General features: G+C 44.4%; 2 protein-coding genes and 1 pseudogene across 6 annotated transcripts in view; 2 read left to right on the top strand and 1 right to left on the bottom strand.

The window, feature by feature from the left end:
• Positions 1-13: 13 nt before the first annotated feature.
• On the bottom strand, positions 14-1796 carry COX7A1 (cytochrome c oxidase subunit 7A1). Its single transcript, XM_025854588.2, has 4 exons — positions 1643-1796; positions 813-899; positions 585-669; positions 14-132 (listed from the first exon to the last, which is right to left on the bottom strand). Exons 1-4 carry the CDS (start codon positions 1655-1657, stop codon positions 77-79), a joined length of 243 nt encoding a protein of 80 aa, XP_025710373.2. The 5' UTR covers positions 1658-1796; the 3' UTR covers positions 14-76.
• The window catches only part of LOC141371223 (uncharacterized), a 55443-nt gene continuing 36597 nt past the window's right edge, over positions 1553-20398 (top strand). For 2 of the 5 annotated variants that reach the window (XM_073885364.1, XM_073885365.1), the window contains exon 1: positions 1553-1947. In XM_073885364.1, coding sequence (XP_073741465.1) covers positions 1569-1947 — 379 coding nt within the window. In that variant the 5' untranslated portion in view covers positions 1553-1568. Of the gene's footprint in view, positions 1948-5911; positions 9273-11887; positions 12626-15021; positions 16368-20398 lie in introns of those variants that run through there. The other 3 variants (XM_073885363.1, XM_073885362.1, XM_073885366.1) reach the window with 3 other exon arrangements.
• LOC141371214 (uncharacterized) lies at positions 12321-13101 on the top strand (annotated as a pseudogene).

Here is a 20398-nt window from a genome sequence, read left to right as displayed (position 1 = left end):
GCCACAGCTGGACTGGGTTCCCCAAAGAGCCAGCGTATTTATTGATGCTTGTTCAGGTTCTGCAAGCTTCTTGGTCTCACTTCTTGTGAGGGAAGGAGGCCCAGCCAAGGCAGTACAGGCTATAGGCGGTACCTAGGGAGGGAGGAGGGTGACAGCGTGAGATCCTAATTGCCTCCCTGGACCCCATCTCAGCTTTTAAAGCCCCTCTGCAGGCTCCTCAATCATCAGTCTGGATCCCAGCTCCAGTTCAGACCCCAGCTCCCTTCCCAAACTGCACTTCAGGTGGAGAATCCCCTAGCCTTGATCCAAACCAGGCTGCCAACTTTCCTCACGGTTCCTGCCTGGGCCCCACACCCCCTCCTGGGACAGAAGCCCAAGCCCTAGGTGCTCCCTCCCTATCTGCTAGCCTGGGCTCCTGGACCATCCCCAAACCTGGCCAGCTCAGAATTCAGTCCCCTCCCTAAGCCCCTGCCCAGCCCCTAGCCCTCTCCCCAAACCTCAGCCTGGGAACCAGACCCTTCCTCACTCCAGCTCGAGCCCGCCACCTCCCCCAACAGCTCAGACGGTGGCTGTCCGGCACTCACCCCCTAGACAGAGCCCCATGGTCACTCGGTACAGGATGTTGTCGGTTCCCCCGCCCTTCAAGTGCACCGGAAGGTCATTGTCCGCCTGGGTGGTGGAGGCATCGGATGAGAAACGGGTACAGGTTGCTCTGTGGACTATATCCCTATATCCCGTCTCCCCCTACTCTGCTCCAGGACCGAGCCTGGGGTCTGGGTTCTTCCCCCTCTCCCCACCCCTGCTCCGCCTACCTGGAAGAGTTTCTGTTTCTCAGCCACTCGGTTCTGGAAGCGGTTCCGGGCGGTTGAGCTGAAAGAGCGAACCAGCGCCTGGGAGACCTGGCGGGGAGGAAGTGGATGGGTATCGGAGACACCTGAAAGGGTGTCCCCAGACGGCCTGGCTGTGCGGGGTGGGAAGAGGGTACGGGCTCTCTGAGGCCGGGACACCGGGACTGCCCTATTCCTTGCGTATGTCTCAAAGGCAAGATCCGAACTGCCAGTGCGAGGAGGGAAGGGCTTCTGCCGAGAAAGGCCCAGAAAAAGGGGACTCGCGCCTAGAGAGTCTGGCTTAGAGGTTTCCCGGTTGTCTAGAGGGTCCTGGAAGAGGAGCAGACCCAGAAGGGGCACTTGTTCTGCGGGTCCAAGTCCCGAGATGGTGGGGTTTTTTTTGTTTGTTTTTTGGTGGGGGGGTTTCCTAGATTAACGGGGGGAGCCCAAGTCCCGGGAATGATCTACTCCTGGATCCGGGTGCCTCGTGGGCTTTCCATACTGCCTAAGAAGTCCGGGGGACGGGAAGCGGTGTTAAGTTCCCAGGGCCTACGTCGCGAGATGTTAAAGGGGCCCTGGATGAAGGGAAGAAGCTCAAACCGGGCCGCTGGGCCATGTTAGGGGTCCCCGGCTGTCTCAGAAGCCCTTGGGTTAGGAGGCGGGCGTGGAGGGTCCCAGGCTGTTTAGGAGGGAGTCCCGAACCCTGAGAGGGGCTCACGTTCCAAGGCCCCAGATCTCGGGATGTTTAGTGAGTCTCGTATTGGGGCGAGGGCTTCCGGGTTAGGTTCCCCGGCCCGGCCCTTGGGGGCCCTCACCCGCAGGGCCCTCATTCTGCGTCCTCCTCCTCGGCCGGAGTCACCTCCCCTCTCGGCCCAAGGACACACAGCGCCCTCCCCTCCCCGGGAATCCCAGGCCACGCCTTCGGCGCGCCGCGTGACCGCCCTGGCCGGGGGGTCTGTGGTGGCGGGCGGGGTGTGGGGGAAGCCGGGCAAATCCGGCTGCCGGATTCGGATTCGTGCAATAGGCGTGCCGAGGGGACGCTCCAGTCCCGCCCCCCGCGCCAAGAGGTCCGAAGCATCCATCTGTTACTCGGAATTTCTGCTGGTGCAAGTGGAGAGAGGTAAATGGAGCCTGGGAATACATTTTTTGGTTTGTTTCTGCGGAGATACTCGTCTGGGGCAAGTGCAGTTCCTCTCCCGGGGTCTCTCAGATCTGTCCTTACCGGAGTTCGTATTGGAGAGCGAGTGAGGGAGCAGATAAAAGGATTCCAGCTTCCTGTTCTATGTACATAGACTGGGTGATTGCACCTCCGAGCCTTAGTTACCGTATCTGTAACGTGGAGGCTAAGTCAGGATCTTCTTCAGAGGTGTGTTGAGAGCATGAAATGAGCTCACAGAACGGCATAACTGAGTTAACAGTTATAATCATGGTAATAACCTGCAAAATTATTGCATAACTGAGCTAATCACAACTGCACAGAAACAAATAAGAGCCCTTATTTTTACTGCTTTCTAGCGGTAGGCTTGTTAAAAAACAAATTTAATTGAGTAAATGTGAATATCTGAAAGATTTTATTAAATGATTCATGAATTGGGCAGCATTTCATCTAGCGAATGTTAGGGAGCACCCTGCAGCTACAGAAAGGGAAAGGTTTTGAAAGGCCTGGGGGTGGGGGCAGGAATTAGCAAAGAATGCATTGTTTTAGGCTAGGTCTCCCTTCTAAGGGGAATGGTTGGGGTTTATGGGATTGCCTCCTAGTGTTGACCAGTAAATTCCCCTTACATTCCTGGGGGTATGGAAACTACAATTAGGTTAGGTATTAAGTCTCGGTTTACTGAAGTGGGGCCTTAGCACAAGTGACTCTCTTGGGCCTGTGATTTTTCTTTTTAACAGAGTTATATATCAAGTATTTTTATACTTAGTTAATTTTCCTTTTACTATGGAAGATTTCAAAACAGAAAAGCAGGGAGAAAGGACCCATCACCTGCTTCAACAATGACCACGATTACAGTGTTTTTCATGTATTTGCCCCATTCAACTCCTTTTTCCCCTTTATTGAAGTATTTTAAAGCAAATGCCAACATCATATTTCATATTTACATATGTATCTCTAACAGATAAGGGCTTAAACAAAGGAAAACCCTGATGATCCACAATTTATAGATTGAATCTTGGATTAGGAAAAATCACTTAAAACTTTTTATTTGTGGGACAGTGGGTGAATTTTTTTTTTTTAAAAGGTTTTATTTATTTATTCATGAGAGACAGAGAGAGAGAGAGAGAGGCAGAGGGAGAAGCAGGCTCCCAAGGAGCAGGGAGCCCGATGTGGGACTCGATCCCAGGACTCTGGGATCATGACCTGAGCCGAAGGCAGACGCTTAACCATCTGAGCCACCCAGGCGCCCAACAGTGGGTGAATTTTAAAAAAAGGTCTGTGGATTAGACAATAAAATCGTGTCAGTGTTAATTTCCTGATTTTGATGATTGTGCAGTGGTTATGTAACAGGATGTCCTTGTTTTGGGGAAATACAGGCTGAAGTATTTGGGAGTAAAAGGTATCGTATCTGTAACTTATTACCTTAAGATGGTTAAGAAACAAATTATATATCTATATTCATATCTATTTTTTTAAAATTTTATTTATTTGACAGGCAGCGAGGAAGGGAATGCAAAATCAGGAGAAATTAATAGATGCTTATTATTTGAAGTCACTAAATTTGGGGTAGTTTGCTACTGACATAGGGACATGCATTTCCACTTCACCCAAGTCCCCACCAACCCCTAATATCTTATACCTATTTCACGTAATTCATATTCCTTGCCCTGTCCTGGTAGGCATTTGAGTTGGCCTCTCATGGGACAGGGCTTGGTGTGGCCAACTGCTTCCAATTTTCAGCATTGTTCCCTACTTCCCCATTCCTAATTCCTGAGGAGGGATCCTGGGTCTCTCACTTCCGTTCACCTCTTTTCCCCGGCTCCTTCACCCTGGTCCAGGCCACCCTGTCTTCTCCGTCCTGGTTCACTGCACCAGTGTCTCTTCTGGTCTCCCCTCATAGATCTGTAGGCACAGAGCTGCCTCATTGTTAAGCAGAGAAAAATAATTTTTCATTGTCTCTTGCCCATGGGCCACCCAGCTACTCACATAGGACAATTGACCTGGCTTTCATCACATTGCCCTAAGAGTAAGGACTAGGGCAGAGAGAGCTGATGCACTTACTTACTTTGAGTTGTTTTTTTTTTTAAAGATTTTATTTATTTATTTGAGAGAGAGAGAGCACACATTTATCCAGGTGAGACATGGGAACCAAGGAAGTAGTAGATTATGCCCATATCTCATACTCACTGGGGAGCATATGCTGTTCACTCCTTGAGTGGAATGGAGGGCAGCATAATTTTCCTTGTTTGAATGGGTATTTTTGTGTGTGTGTGTGATGTCTTGGCTTCTTGTGAATCCATATTTGACTCTGCATTTGTTAAACATGCATACAAAATGACTTGGCTGCATAGCAACTGTCTTGGCTGCTTCCTGTCTTACCCCACCTCTGTGCTCAGTTTGTCACCCTGGAAAACTGTAGCTTTTCTATTTATCCATCTGTTGACTTAGACTCCATTGCATCCCCAGCATCTGGCACATGGGTGGATTTGATAAATATTTGTTGAAGGAAATGTAATCCAAATGTTCTCTCATTTGCTCACTCCCACACATTTTCTTTTAAAGATTTTGTTTATTTATTTGAGAGAGAGAGAATGAGAGATAGAGAGCACGAGAGGGGGGAGGGTCAGAGGGAGAAGCAGACTCCCTGCCGAGCAGGGAGCCCAATGCGGGACTCGATCCCGGGACTCCAGGATCATGACCTGAGCCGAAGGCAGTTGCTTAACCGACTGAGCCACCCAGGCGCCCTCCCACACATTTAATAAAGGAGGACCTCAGTGCTTGTCTTACTTCTATCTTCTAGATATTTCTGAGCGTCCTCAGGGAATGGCCGCCCTTGTGCCACTCATCCACTTGTACCCTGTTATCTGCAGCCGTAGCATCAGTGTTCAGGGAAGAAAATAGAAATCCATCTAGGGATTGAATGCCGGAAAGGTTGGAAAGACTGAAAGAGTGCCTTCTAATCAGGATTGCTACCTAATTTGTGGGGACTGTGCAAAATGAAAACATGGGACCCCTTCTTGAAACAGCAGGGAAAAAAGTGCCATTAAGAATACTAAAATATATTGGGGCGTCTGGGTAGCTCAGTCAGTTGGGTGTCTGCCTTCAGCTCAGGTCATGATCCCAGGGTCCTGGGATCCAGCCCCACATCAGGCTCCCTGTTCAGCGGGAAGCCTGCTTCTCCCTCTCCCACTACCCCTGCTTGTGTTCCCTCTCTCACTGTCTCTGTCAAATAAATAAATAAAATCTTTTTAAAAAATCTATTTAAGAATACTAAAATATAAAGCTTTTTCCTTTTTTTCTGTGATCTCTCTCAACCTGTCATAGTTTTTTGAATCTGCTATTTAATTCTGTGCTCCCTCGGGCAATGGATAACTTCTGGGGTGAGCAGGGAGAGGCATCTGGGGCACCTGCCCTGCAACTTTGTGTATGCCCACAAATGTGCCTAATGACAGCATGTGTCATTAACTAGACTGCCCACTGGCTGCTGGCTTCCCCTCTCCCCACTGGCCACTGCACCAACTCCTTGTGTCCTGGCCAGAGATGGGGATGTCAAACCAGGCATCTGCCCTTCCCATGGGCATGGTGCCTCGGGTAATGCAACTTCAGTGCCAAGAAAAGCCAGGGATCAAAGGTGGGCAAAACATTCTTTCCTGCTGGGTTATCTGTTGAATGTGCCATGGCATGGTGACTGAAGGGGCAGGGCTGACCCTCTGCCCTGCCCTCAGAGGTCATAGACAATGGATGCGTATTGGACCTTGACCCTCCTGATGCCCTTGCACAGGTCCCAGGCCCCAGGGAGGCAGAACAGGCAGCCAAGAGCTTGCCTCAGGGAGGGGCGCCTGGGTGGCTCAGTCGGTTAAGCGGCTCCCTTCTGCTCAGGTTCTGATTGAGTCCGGTGTCAGGCTCCCAACACACATCTTGCTTCTAGGCTAGCGATCCGGGAATGACTGGAAGCATCTAAAAGCTGACCTCAGAAAGCCGTTTGCTCAGAAGTGGCCCCTTCAGGGATGAGGCTGAGAACACACCCCCCCTGTGGCACTGACCTGGAGTCAGGAAGCCCGAATCAAGAAGCTGCTGCTGTCATTGCTCAGATCTCTTTTAGAAATGGTTTTGTCGACTTGCAGGACAAAAGAGCTCAAACTCTGGGTAAGGAGCCAGCTGGGGGATATAAACTATGCTGCCCTGTATTAGCTAGCTTGAAGACTTTGTTGCTGTAACAAAAAGGCGACAAAATACTGTGGTCTAAAGACCATGCCTATACCAACCAATGTCAATATGTAGACCTTTTTGAACAAACAGTCAAAGAAGAAATTGTGACATTTTTGAGACACTTGGAAACTTGAACAATAATGGACTTTTCCTTCAACATTTTAGTACAAAAAAAATTTTCAAAGTTACAGGGAAGGTGAAGACATCTTAGAGTGAACACTCATATACCTAACACCTAGATTTTATTTTACCGTAAACATTTGCTATATTTGCTTTATCATATAACTAGCCATCTATATCTGTATCAATCTATATCTTTTTTGATGTGTTTCAAAGTAAATTGCAGATATCTGTATTCTTCCTCTAGATACTTCCCCAAATGCCTGAATATTTCATTTTACAAATAATTTGAAAATTTTTATATGTGACATGGTTTTGGTGGTTGTGTTAAAAAAAAAAAGTCTATGTTTTAGAAATACATACTTAGGGGGAGCCTGGCTGGCTCGGTGGAGCCTGTAACTCTTGGCCTTGGGGTTAAGAGTTTAAGTCCCATGCTGGATGTAGAATTACTTTAAAAAAATAATTTTTTAAAGATTTTATTTATTTGAGAGAGAGACAAAGAGAGCACGAACCAGAGGAGGAGTAGAGGGAGAAAGGGAGAAGCAGACTCTCTGCTCAGAGGGGAGCCCACCATGGGGCTTGATCCCAGGACCTTGAGATCATGAGCTGAGCCAAAGTCAGATGCTGAACCAACTGAACCACCCAGCTGCCCCCCACCAAAATAAAAATCGTAAAACACACACCCCATATACCTAAATATTTTTTGGTATGATGTCCAGTGTATTAATTACTGCCAATTAACAGATTACCCCAAAATGTAGCAGCTTCAAACAACATTTATTATCTTATACAGTTTTTGTGGATCAGGAATCTGCGGATGGGGGTACCTGGGTGGCTCAGTGGGTTAAGCATCTGACTTTGGCTCAGGTCATGATCTCAGGGTCCTGGGATGGAGCCCTGCCTTGGGCTAACCCATTCAGCAGGGTGTCTGCTTGTCCCTCTCCCTGTCCCTTTGCCCTTCCCCCCACTCATGGGCTCTCTCTCTAATAAATAAAATCTTAAAAAAAAAAAAAAAGGAACCTGGGGATGGTTTAGCCCAGCCACAGTCAACAACTCAGGGCAAAAGTGGGCAGGGACCCACCAGGATTTGCCCTTTGTGGAGGTGGAGGGAGACTGACTCAGACACCCTTCCAGGGTCTAGAACCAAGCTTTGGTGTCACTCTGCTGCCATCTTGTGGCAGGCCTAGAACAGTCGCCCCTCCCACCTGGACCTTCCACACTGATCCTCTTCCATGATGTTTTAGGATTTGATTTTTACTTTTATTTTTTAAAGATTTATTTTAGAGAGAGCGGGAGGAGAGGCAGAGGGAAAGAGAGTCCTCAAGCTTATTCCCCGCTGAGTACGGAGCCCAACGCCTGGGTCCATCTCAGGCCCCTGAGATCATGACCCCAGCTGAAATCAAGAGTCCTACACTCAACCAACTGAGCCACCCAGGCACCCCAAGGACTTGATTTTTTTTTAAGATTTTATTTATTTATTCTGAGAGAGAGAAAGAGCGCACAAGCAGGGGAAGGGGCAGAGGGAGAGGAAGAGAATCTCAAGCAGACTCCATGCTGAGCGTGGAGCCGGACTCAGGGCTCCATCTCATAACTCTGAGATCATGACCTGAACTGAAATCAAGAGCCAGAGGCTCAACCGACTGAGCCACCCAGACTCCCCCTAGGACTTGATTTTTAAAACTTTTAACTTATGGGGCACCTGGGTGGCTCAGTCGTTAAGCGTCTGCCTGTGGCTCAGGTCATGATCCCAGGGCCCTGGGATGGAGCCCCACATCCGGCTCCCTGCTCAGCAGAGAGCCTGCTTCTCTCTCTCCCTCTGCTGCTCCCCCTGCTTGTGCTCTCTTTCTCTGTCAGATAAATAAATAAAATCTTAAAAATGTATATACAACGGGATATTACTCAGCCATCCAAAAAAATGAAATCTTGCCATTTGCAATGACATGGATGGAACTAGAGGGTATTCTGCTAAGCAAAATAAGTCAATCAGAGAGACAATTATCATATGATTTCACTCATATGTGGAATTTAAGAAACGAAACAGAGCAGCCTAGGAGAAGGGAGGGAGAAAGAAAACAGGATGAAATCGGAGAGGGAGACGAACCATAAGAGGCTCTTAACCATAGGAAACAAACAGGGTTGCTGGAGGGGAGGGGGTGGAGGGATGGGGTAACGGGGCGATGGGCATTGAGTACATGTGATGTAATGAGCCCTGGGTGTTACATACAACTGATGAATCACTGAACTCTACCTCTGAAACAGTAATACACTATGTGTTAATTAATTGAATTTAAATTAAATTAAATTTAATTTAAAAATAAAATTTGTAAGTGTGAATAGGGAGAGAAGTCTTATCCCCCTGAAGACTCCAGGGGAACAGTTCCATGTTATTTGTATCTTGTGTGTCCTTCCAGGGAAATTTTACGTGTACATAAAAAACAAAAGCAAAACCCAGCACCCCCCAAAAATATAACAACACCCCCAAAATATACTCAGCTTTCTCAGTCATAAAAGAATAATTAATTCCTGAAATCAGTAGATTCATTCAATAATATTGGTCCTGATTTGAACAAAAAATGTGCATATGTTTTGAACAAACAAAATATAAACATATATATGACCCAATGAGGAAATGTGAACACTGACTGGATATTTTATTGTTTTAATGAATTAATATTAATTGTTTAGGGGTAATAGGGAGTTATCACTTAAAAATGCAACTTTTAGTATTTATGGATGAAATGATAGGATGTCTTGGTTTGATTTGAAACCCATCATGGGGGAAAAGCGAGTGGGAGTGTAGATGAAGCAAGTTTGCTGAGGATGGGTCATAGAAATGAGGAAGTGGGGCTCCTGGGTGGCTCAGTCGTTAAGCGTCTGCCTTTGGCTCAGGTCATGGTCCCAGGGTCCTGGGATCGAGTCCCACATAGGGCTCCCTGCTCGGCGGGAGGCCTGCTTCTCCCTCTCCCACTCCCCCTGCTTATGTTCCTGCTCTCGCTCTCTCTCTGTCAAATAAATAAAATCTTAAAAAAAAATAAATAAAATCTTAAAAAAAAGAAAAAAGAAATGAGGAAGTGGTGTTCATTATTCTGTTTGCTCTACTTTTGTATATGTTTGAAATTTTCCATGATTAAAAATTGAAATATATTTCCTGAGCACCTACTGCGTGCTGGGCACTGTTCTAGACACTACGGATTAGCAGTGAAGGAAACTGAAAAGAACCCCATACATTCATGTAGCTTACATTCTGGTGGGATGATAATAGCTAACATTTACTGAGCACTTAACCAACACTAGACTCTGTTGTAAACTTGTTGGAGTACATATAAGTACATAAATACCTTCCTCACTCTCTCTATTTCTTTATAAGTTGTACTGTATTCCAGTGCATGGATTTTCCACGATTCATTTAACCGGTTAGTTTGCAAGGGTTAAATGGACAAATAGGATTTTATTTAATTTTAATTTTATTTATTTGAGAGAGAGAGCACGAGAGCACAAGCGGGGGTAGTGTCAGAGGGAGAATCAGATTCCCCGCCGAGCAGGGAACCGAATGGGACTCGAGGCTTGATCCCAGGACCCTGGTATCACAACCTGAGTTGAAGGCAGACACTTAACCAACTGATGAGCCACCCAGGTGCAGGATTTTAAACAATATTTGCTATTTTATTTCATTCAAACCACCTTAACATTGTTCTTTTCAATACATTGCAACAATGCTGGTGATTACTTTTGTTTTGCTTGTCTAATAATTTCCTTTGGAGTCCTTGAATATGTTCCACATGTTGAAACATATAATTCCCCCTGTACTTTCAATGCAATCCATTAAGAATGCGAAGAGTAACAGTTAAATGTGTCAGTTTTTGTTTGTTAAATAGCAGCTTTAAAAATATTTGCCAAATGAAATTACTTTTCAAGTAGGAAATGTGTATCTCATTACGGAGTTCAGTTCACCCTCAATTAAATTCAGGATGGTAGCTCCAATCTTTGAACAAAATATGTTATTTCAAAAATTCAGCTCTTTGGGGTGCCTGGGTGGCTGGGTCGGTTGGGTGGCCCACTCTTGATTTCGGTTTGGGTCATGATCTCGGGGTCCTGAGATCGAGCCCTGCACTGGGCTCCGTGCTTGGGATTCTCTCTCTTCCTCGCTCTCTGCCCCTCTCCCCGCCCCTCCCCCGACTCATGCTTTTTCTCTCTCTCTCTCTCAATTAATAAAATCTTTTAAAAAATCAGTTCTTTGATGAGCTTTATTTAAACAATTCTTGCTGCATTTTCAAAGCTACTTAATGAGATTCAGAAGAATCTCTTTGAGTGCCAGAGCTTTGTTATATGAAGAATTGTTCCTACAATTCTTCCAACAATTTAATAGCTCCCCTGGTTTTTCTGGTTATGCTTGTAGGTCCATCACTTGTAATTCCTTTTACAAATTTGCCAGTTTAATGTATACTGATTAACAGTGTCTCTTCCCAATCCTATTAGTGTATTCGGTCTTGTGCATATAAAGTTAAATTTAAATACAGTTAAACCTCCATAAAGGAGTTTTATGTATCTTGCCTGATATGTAACATTAGTGGAAAGTATTGTGCAGCGTGGAGTACTAGTGCTTTAAGGAAATAGACTATCAATTCCATGGCAGACTTAATTGCCTAAAAAAATTGTTTATATTTACAAGAATTGGGGTTCTGGGTTGTTCTCAAATAATAGCCTAGATTTGATAAGATACAGTCTTATCACTGAGAGGTAGAGTTCCTAATTTATCACAGTTGATTTGTCCCTGAAAAATTATATACTTCATTAAATATACCAAAATAAAATAAGAATATTGATTGATATCTTGTCATGCCAGATATAATTAAATACAATAAAAATAAGGGATGCCTGGGTGGCTCAGTCATTAAGTGTCTGCATTCGGCTCAGGTCATGATCCCAGGGTCCTGGGATCGAGCCCCACATCGGGCTCCCTGCTCAGCGGGAAGCCTGCTTCTCCCTCTCCCACTCCTCCTGCTTGTGTTCCCTCTCTCGCTGTCTCTCTCTCTCAAATAAATAAAATCTTTCTTCATTAACACTCATAGCACAATTAAAATATTGAGCTGAGAACTTTGATCTTTTTCTTGCTCTGAAAATATTAGAAAGGCTGAAGGTCCACAGGAAGCAGACTCTTAAGAGGTCTGCATTCAGGATGTTTGACACGTGGTGCTAGGGGATCAGCATCTGTTGGGAGATTGAAGGCAGCAGAGCTGGTTAGGGGCAGAAGTCCGGCTGCAAAGCAACAGCGACATGCCTTTGTCAACCCACCAGGAGCTGTGGAACTGGGATAGGCTGGCCCTACAGAGCTGCCCGGGGACAAAAGGGCTGAGCCATTGTATCTCGACCCTTGGTAGATGAAGGCCATTATTATAGGAAGGGCTGAATGGAAGTTCCTGAAACTTCTTTCCCCTTCAAAGACAGTAAATAGCAAGCAATACTGCATCCTTGAAGGAATTGCATAAAGTAGTTACTTGATAAATTGATACCTTCATTTAATTCACCGGTTTGGCTGCACTATTGTAAAGTTAACCTGATGGTGCTCCCATTGCAGCTCCTGTCCCATACGTAGTACTTCTACTAGAAAAAATCAACATATCCCCACCTACCTGGGCTGCAGCTACTGGCCTGGCCAATGCCTTTTTCTCGATACCAATTTGGAAGAACTACCAGAAGCAATTTTCTTTTACCCATGTACCTTCACGGTGTTGCCTCAGGGTTGTGTCAGCTCTCCTGTTCTTTGATGTAAAGCGGTTTGCAGAAGTCTTGATCAGAAGATCATCCTGGTGCATTACATCGGTGACATTATGCTGACTGGATCTGAGAAGCAGGAAGTAGGAAGGGCTTTACATACCTCAGTAAAACATATACACAAGTGGGTAAGAAACAAACTCCCCGAAAATCAGGGGCCATAACTTCAGTGAAATTTCTTGGGTCCCGTGGTCTGGAGGATGTCAACGTATCTCCTCCCAAGTACATCACCTACAATGAACAAAGAGGCACAAAGTTTGGCAGGTTTTTGGATTGTGGAGGCAACATGTGTGACATTGGAATGTGCTATAGTCACACGTACAACTGCAAGTTCCTAGTGGCAATCAGAACAAGAGAAGGCTCTGTGGAAAGTTGAGGCTGCAGTACAAGCCATTTGACCACTTGGCCTTAGGATCCAGAGGATCCCAAAATACTTGAGTGTTTATGGTAAATAGGGATGCTGTACGGAGGCTCTGGTAAGCACCAGTAGGAGAATCACAAAGCAGACCTCTAGAATTTTGGAGCAAATTACGCCATCTTCTGCAGCTAATCATTCTCCTTTTGAGAAACTGCTTTTGTCTTGCTACTGGGCCTTTGTAGAGACTGAAATCCTGACTGTGGGGCATGAGGTGACCATTCAGCCTGAGCTTTCCATCATAAGCTGTGTGTTGTCTGACCCATCCGGCCATAAGGTTGGGTGTGAGCAGCACCAATCTATCATCAGATAAGAATGGTACAGAAGAGACCAAACTTGGGCACGTCCAGAAGGTACCAGTGAGCTGCACCTGCACAAGCAGGTGGCTCAGATCCATATGGCACCAACTCCTATGGCATTGACTCCTCCATGCCTACGGTCCACATGGAATGTTCCTTACAATGGGCTGACTGAGGAAGTACAAACATGAGCCTGGAAAACAGATGGGTCTGCATGATACGCTGGTGCCGCCTGAGAAGTTGATAGCTATGGCATTACAACCCTACTCAGAGGTAATCCTAAAGGACAATGGTGAAGAATGATTCCTTTCAGTGGGCAGGACTTTGGGCAATATATTTGGTTTTTCTCATTTGGCTGGCTTAGAGAGAGAGCCAGAAGTATGAATCTGCATGGTTTCGTGGGCAGTTGCTAGCGTTGGTCAGGGACTTGGAACTAACAATATTGGAAAATTGGTGACAAGGAATTCTGGAGAAGAGGTATATGCATTGAGCTCTCTGATGAGCACAGGCTTTCAAGGAGGACTTCCATATGAATGCCCACTAAAGAACTCCCGCTGCAGAGGGAACTTCTTAATAATCAGGTAGACAAAAATGACACATTCTGTGGATGTCAGCCTTCTTCCCCAGCCAGCCAGTGCTTTCTTAATGGACCCATGAACAAAGTGGTCATGGTGGCATGGATGGAAGTTATGCATAGGCTCAACAATGTGGACTTCCCTCATCGAGGCTGACCTGGTTAATACTAGCCAGTTAACTGCCAAGTGCTTAATCTGCTAACAGAAGACACCAACATAGCGTCCCTGATAAGGAATCTTCCCTGTAAGGACCATCAACGTGGTGGCAGGTTGGTTGGGCAGAGATTTATTCTCATGAGAATAGACATATATTCTGGAAAAGGACTTGACTTCCCTGCCCATAATGCTTGTGCTGGAGCCATTATAGGTGGACTCACAGAATGTTTTATTCACCATCATGACATTCTTTACAGCATTGAATCTGGTCAAGGAAGTCATTTCACAGCAAAGGAAGTTCAATAATAGTTTCATGCCTGTGGAATTACTTGGTCTAACTACATACCCTATCATCTGGCACTGGCTAGCCCAATTGAAAGGTGGAATAACTTACTGAAGACTCAGTTATGGCACCAGTTGGGAGTCAACAACCTGGAAAGATGGAGTTCTGTTTTCACAGGATTTAGTATGTGCTTTGACTCAGAGACCCTCATATGGTGCCGTCTCCCCCATAGCCAAATACATGGACCTGGGAATCAAGGAGTGGAAGGAAGAGTGGCTCCTCTCATTGTTATACCCAATAACTGGCAGAATTTTTCCTTACCTTCCTGGAAACTTGGAACTCTGCTGATTTGAAGATCTTTGTCCCCAGAGAGAATGCTTCCACTGGGGACACATGAGGATAGAAAGTAGGAAGTTGACCAAGTAAACTGATGACCTTGACACCCTATCTTAGGAAGTCGAAGATCTTTTCTGTCAGGCAAACAATTATAAGTCATGATTAATTTTCACACTGAACTGCATGTTTCAAGAAACTCTGGTGACTAAATGGACTCTAAATGTTCCTTTATTTTCTAAATGTAATCTATTATGTTTATCAACACCGAAACAGTTCTTATCTTTACTTTGAGTACCCAAAACTAGAACAGTCATTACCCTGTACCTCAATGTTTTGTTATTTTTGTGGTTGCAGAGTATCCTTCTCTCTCATTTCAGATGAGATCACAGTGACCCTATCACATCACAGGAAATAATGGGCTGTGAGGATGAGCTGAAGCAGCTTGGGTACTTCCAGTGGGAGGGCTAAGAGATGGAGCTGGTGAGCCCAGCTCCAGTCACATAGGTCCAAGGTTGAGGGGCCAGGGGGCACTTTGTGCTAAATTAGGGAGCTTAGCCTCTATTCCTTAAGTGAGGAAAGACTATTGATGTGATGTGCTTATATTTAATTTTAGATCCAGCTCTTTGGTGGCAGATAAGAGATGATGAGGCCTGAATTAAGGCAATGATAAAAATGGTAATAATAAAAGATAATTATTGATTATACTGCATATTTAGCATAGTAATTATAAATAGTAACATTATTAATAAGAAACATGCACAATTAATGAATATAATTATTAGATAATGTGGTAATGATAATAAATCGTGATAACTGTCCTTGCACCTCCCTCATATTCCCAGTCTCCTTTACCTTGCCCTTTTTTCACCTTAGGACATACCATCTTCCAACACACTGCAGAATCTACTCACTATATGATTCTCTCTTCCCCCGTTGGAATACAACCTCCACAAAGGTGGGGCTTTCTGTCTGTTCTGTTCACTACTGTATCCCCAGTGCCTAGAAGAGTGCTTGGCGTATAGTAGTAGGTTCTCAATAAATATTGTTGAATTGAGTTGAACAAAAAGTAAATGTACTCAGCTTTTACTATGTTTCAGGCATGTCCTAGGCAATATTTACATCATTACAACAAAAGTACTGCCTAGTTACAAAGTATGAAACTAGTTCAAGGTCACACAGTAAGTAGCAGCCCTTGGATATAAACTCAAGAATTCTGGCTGCAGAGCCTATTACTCATTTTTTTTTTAAAGATTTTATTTTTATTTATTTGACAGAGAGAGAGCACAAGCAGGGGGAACTGCAGAGGGAGAGAGAGAAAAGCAGACTTCCTGCTGAGCAGGGAGCCCAATGCGGGGCTCAATCCCAGGAGCCCGGGATCATGACCTGAGCCCAAGGCAGATGCTTAACTGACTGAGCCACCCAGGCGCCCCATGGGCCTATTATTCTAAAGTACCTCTTTCTGATACTCAGAAAAGGGATGTGTGTGTTCCAGATGTATCCTAGAGGAAAAGCAAAGTAGATTTCAGAATTATCAGGGAGAGGGAGGCCAAGGATGGTCCCTGGGTGTCTGGCCTGGGGAACTGAATGGGCAATGCGGGCCACTCACTGAGAGGGAGGACAGTTAGAGGAAATTATGGGACTAGGAATGACTCAGTTTAGGTATGCCTGCAATTACTTAAGTAAGTTTGAGTGATTCCATAATATCAAACTTTCTTTTCTGATTTTAGGTTTTCTATGTGCTGGAAACACTGCTAGGTACACCTTAACATTTAAGTGTTCATGATAACTCCATGATGTACTACTATGAGCTACAAACTGAAGCTTAGTGGGGATAGACTATCCTCATCTAGCTAGTGACAGAGTCCAGACCTGGTTCTAAAACTACTATTTTAAACGTAGAAGATAAGGTACAAGAAGTCTTAGCTGACAGCCTGTTTCTGGCTTGAGAGACCAGGCAGACTATTTTTAAACTTTAAATACATTGTTACACAAGATGTATTAGAAATATGGAAGGAAAAGAGGATTTTTAGAGCTATATGGAAGGGAAAGCGGCATTATAAATATTGTTTTAGACATGACACTTGAGCTGTCTGGGGGATTTCTAGGTGGAGAAGTACTGCAAGCTGTTGCATCATTAATGTCGCTTATGAATCCAACAAAGGTGAACAATCAAACTTTATTTCCAAAATTAAAATATGTAAATTCTGGGGCACCTGGGTGGCTCAGCTGGTTAAGCATCTGCCTTCGGCTCAGGTCATGATCCCAGGGTCCTGGGATTGAGTCCCGTGTCGGGCTCCCTGCTCAGCATGGAGTCTGCTTCTCCCTTTCCCTCTGCCCCTCCCCCTGCTCATGCTCTGTCTCTCTCAAATAAATAAGTAAATAAATAAAATATGTATTTTTAAAGATTTTGTTTATTTATTTGTCAGAGAGAGAGAGAACAAGCAGGGGGAGCAGCAGGCAGAGGGAGAAGCAGGCTCCCCGCTGAGCAGGGAGCCTGATGCAGGGCTCCATCTAAGGACCCTGAGATCATGACCTGAGCCGAAGGCAGATATTTAACCAACTGAGCCACCCAGATGTCCCAAGTAAAATATTTTTTAAAAATATGTGAATTCTTTGGAATGACTTATGGAATTCTCCGTCAGCTAGAGTTTAAGGCATAGTGACTTCTAAGTGTGGAATTTCATATCTATATCTATCTAAAAAATTGTTTTTGGTAAAGGGAAGGTTTCCCACCTCCATCTTCTCCCCACAAAAATGTTCTATCATGTGCCTAATTTATTAACTCAGATTTACTACCTGTTATTACTTATTATTTATTAAACATATATCTGTCTCCTAGGAGCAAAGAAGCAAATACAATTCTCAACACATCAAGGATTTAGAATTATGGTAAGAGTTGTACCAATTCAGTCAATTTTTTTTTTAAGATTTTATTTTTTGACAGAGGGAGAGACAGCGAGAGAAGGAATACAAACAGGGGGAGTGGGAGAGGGAGAAGCAGGCTTCCAGCTGAGCAGGGAGCTCGATGCAGGGCTCAATCCCAAGACCCTGGGATCATGACCTGAGCCGAAGGCAGACGTTTAACGACTGAGCCACCCAAGCACCCCTAATTCAATTTTTTAAAATAAAAACAAACAACAAAGCAACCTTCACATCTCACAATTGCACCTGAAAATTTTCCTTTTTTGAAAAGGAAAGAGAGAACTTCTGGGTAAGAATGTTGTTCATAGGAAAACCTTTTCCTAAATTCCTGATTCTCCGAATACATGTGAGACAACTGTCTCTGCCATCACAGTGAGAATCATAAGTATAAGCTTAAGCCAGATTTAGTATAAAATTTTATTGTCCTCCCTACTAATGGCTCAAGATTATAAATTTCTACTGACATATAGGTATCTTTTTAAATTCTCTTTTAGAGATAATTACTGAAATATTTACAAATATCATATGTCCTAAGTTCTGCTTTCAAAAGGATGCACAAAAAAAAAAAAAAGAATCCAATGAAAGAGGAAGTGGGTGTGGATATGGACAAAGTAAGACTGGTCATGCATTGATGGTTTTTATAGCAGGGTGATGAGAATTATGAGAGTGCACTGTACTTTCTACTTTTGTGCATATTTGAAGTTTTCCATAATAAAGTATTAATTTTTTTTAAAGATTTTATTTATTTGATAGAGCACAAGCAGAGGGAGAGAGAGGGAGAAGCAGGCTCCCTGCTGAGCAAGGAGTCCGATATGGGACTCAATCCCAGGACCCCAGGATCATGACCCGGGCCAAAGGCAGTTGCTTAACCGACTGAGCCACCCAGGTGTCCCAAAGTATTAATTTTTTAAAAACATTTATTTATTTATTTTAGAGAGAGTGTGGTGTGTGCAAGTGGGGTGAGGGCCAGAGGGAGAGGGAGAGAATCCTCAAGCAGACTCCCTGCACAGAGCCTGCCTTGGGGCTCAATCCCAGGATCCTGAGATCATGACCTGAGCTGAAATCAAGAGCAGATACTTAACCTACTGAGCAACCCAGGCGCTCCATATAGTATGAATTTTTAAAAATTTAGAAGCTAGGAGGAAATACACAAAAATGATTAACATGCATATTTGAGTGAAGATACTCAAAATGTTTTCTTACAGTTTTCTATACTCTGTATTCTTCTATTTGAGCATTTTCACTTTTTGTAAGGACAAAGCAAAAAAAATATATAAAAAAAAAAAGATTCTTGGGGCACCTGGGTGGCTCAGTTGGTTAAGTGTCTGCCTTCAGCTCAGGTCATGATCTACAGGTGCTAGGATCTAGCCTCACATCAGGCTCCCTGCTCAGTGGGGAGTCGGCTTCTTTCTCTCTCTGCCCCTCCTCACCGCTCATTCTCACTCTCTTGAATAAATAAATAAATAAATAAATAAATAAAATATTTAAAAAAATATTTTTTTTTAAAGATTTTTTTTTTTTTTTTTTTTGACAGAGAGAGACAGCGAGAGAGGAACACAATCAGGGGGAGTGGGAGAGGGAGAAGCAGGCTTCCCGCTGAGCAGGGAGCCCGATGTGGGGCTTGATCCCAGGACCCTGGGATCATGACCTGAGCCGAAGGCAGATGCTAAATGGCTGAGCCACCCAGGTGCCCTTAAAAAAAAAAAGATTCTTATTAAGCTCTTTCATACCTTTGTTCCTAGCCTTGCCACTTTTTTTTTTTTAAGATTTTTATTTATTTAGAGAGAGAGAGAATGGTAGAGAGAGCATGAGATGGAAGGAGGTGAGAGGGAGAGGCAGACTCCCTGCTGAGCAGGGAGCCCGATGCGGGACTCGATCCCGGGACTCCAGGATCATGACCTGAGCCGAAGGCAATCGCTTAACCAACTGAGCCACCCAGGCACCCGCCTTGCCACTTTCTGTATTAGGACCATGCATTTTACAGATTACCTGAAGAAACACTGATTTTTCCTTTTCCCAGTCTCACATCTGTAAAGCTGTTTATGTACATGAAACTCTGCCCTATCTTGCCCTTGCCCTTGTAGTTTAGGATTCTCCACTTATGAGGCCTTGGGCAAGCTACTTAATCTTGTTGACTCTCAATTTCTTATCTTTTAAAATAGGGGGGAAAAAAGCCAAATCAGAGAGATAAATGACAATTATGCAAATAACAAGACAGAGAACACTGATGAATTCCAGGTACTGTGCTAGGAACTTTATACACATTTATTCCTCTCAAAAATAGCTCTTTTTTTTTTTTAAAGATTTTATTTATTCATGAAAGAGAGAGAGAGAGAGAGAGGCAGAGGGAGAAGCAGGCTCCCAAGGAGCAGGGAGCCCGACACGGGACTCGATCCCAGGACCCTGGGATCACGACCTGAGCCGAAGGCAGACGCTTAACCATCTGAGCCACCCAGGCGCCCTCAAAAATAGCTCTTTTAAGTAAGAAAAATATGACTAGTTCATTACTAATGAGCAAAGGATATGAACATACAATTAATTTATTCCATTAACAAATATTTATTCAGCAGCTACTACTGTTTTAGGCACCATGCTACAAGCAATACCAATGGTCAAGTATGTGAACAAATGGTCATCTATCATAATCATAGTCAAAGGAATGCAAGTGAAAACTAAAGTAACTTTTCCATTTTTCACCCATCGAATGGTCTACATTTAAAATAAGTGCTTTCTGCAGGATTAGATAAATGTGGTGTTTTGGGATCTCTCTGTGTGGGCAGATGCATAGATGCATAATCTTCCTGAGGGCACCTGAGCAATGTGATTAAAACAGCTATCTAAAAATCACCAACCAGAGAATGAAGCACTCCTTGTGATTTGTGGTTTCTTTTTTTTTTTTAAAGATTTTATTTATGTATTTGACAGAGAGAGACACAGCGAGAGAGGGAACACAAGCAGGGAGAGTGGGAGAGGGAGAAGCAGGCTTCCCACTGAGCAGGGAGCCTGATGTGGGGCTCGATCCCAGGACCCTGGGATCATGACCTGAGCCGAAGGCAGACGCTTAACGACCGAGCCACCCAGGCGCCCCGTGATTTGTGGTTTCTATACACCATTTGGGAATGTACTAAAATACCAAAAAAAGCCAAAACAAAAAAAAAAAAACAAAAAACCCACCACTCCTTGGAAAATGGCTACTTCAAGGTGGGAGGCAGGAAATGAACAAGGAGAGCCTGGCACATCTGGTGGCAGACAGCAAGCAAGTGATCAAAGACTAATGGCGTCACACCACAGGACAAAGAAGCCAGCTGGAAGAGGCTCCACCTCCCAA

Source organism: Callorhinus ursinus, unplaced genomic scaffold (genome assembly GCF_003265705.2).
Source record: "Callorhinus ursinus isolate GAN/ISIS: 27379988/994484 unplaced genomic scaffold, GSC_fseal_2.0 scaffold61, whole genome shotgun sequence".
Classification (NCBI taxonomy): domain Eukaryota; kingdom Metazoa; phylum Chordata; class Mammalia; order Carnivora; family Otariidae; genus Callorhinus; species Callorhinus ursinus.
Note: the sequence above shows the minus strand (reverse complement) of the source record. Positions and strands in the feature narration are given on the sequence as shown.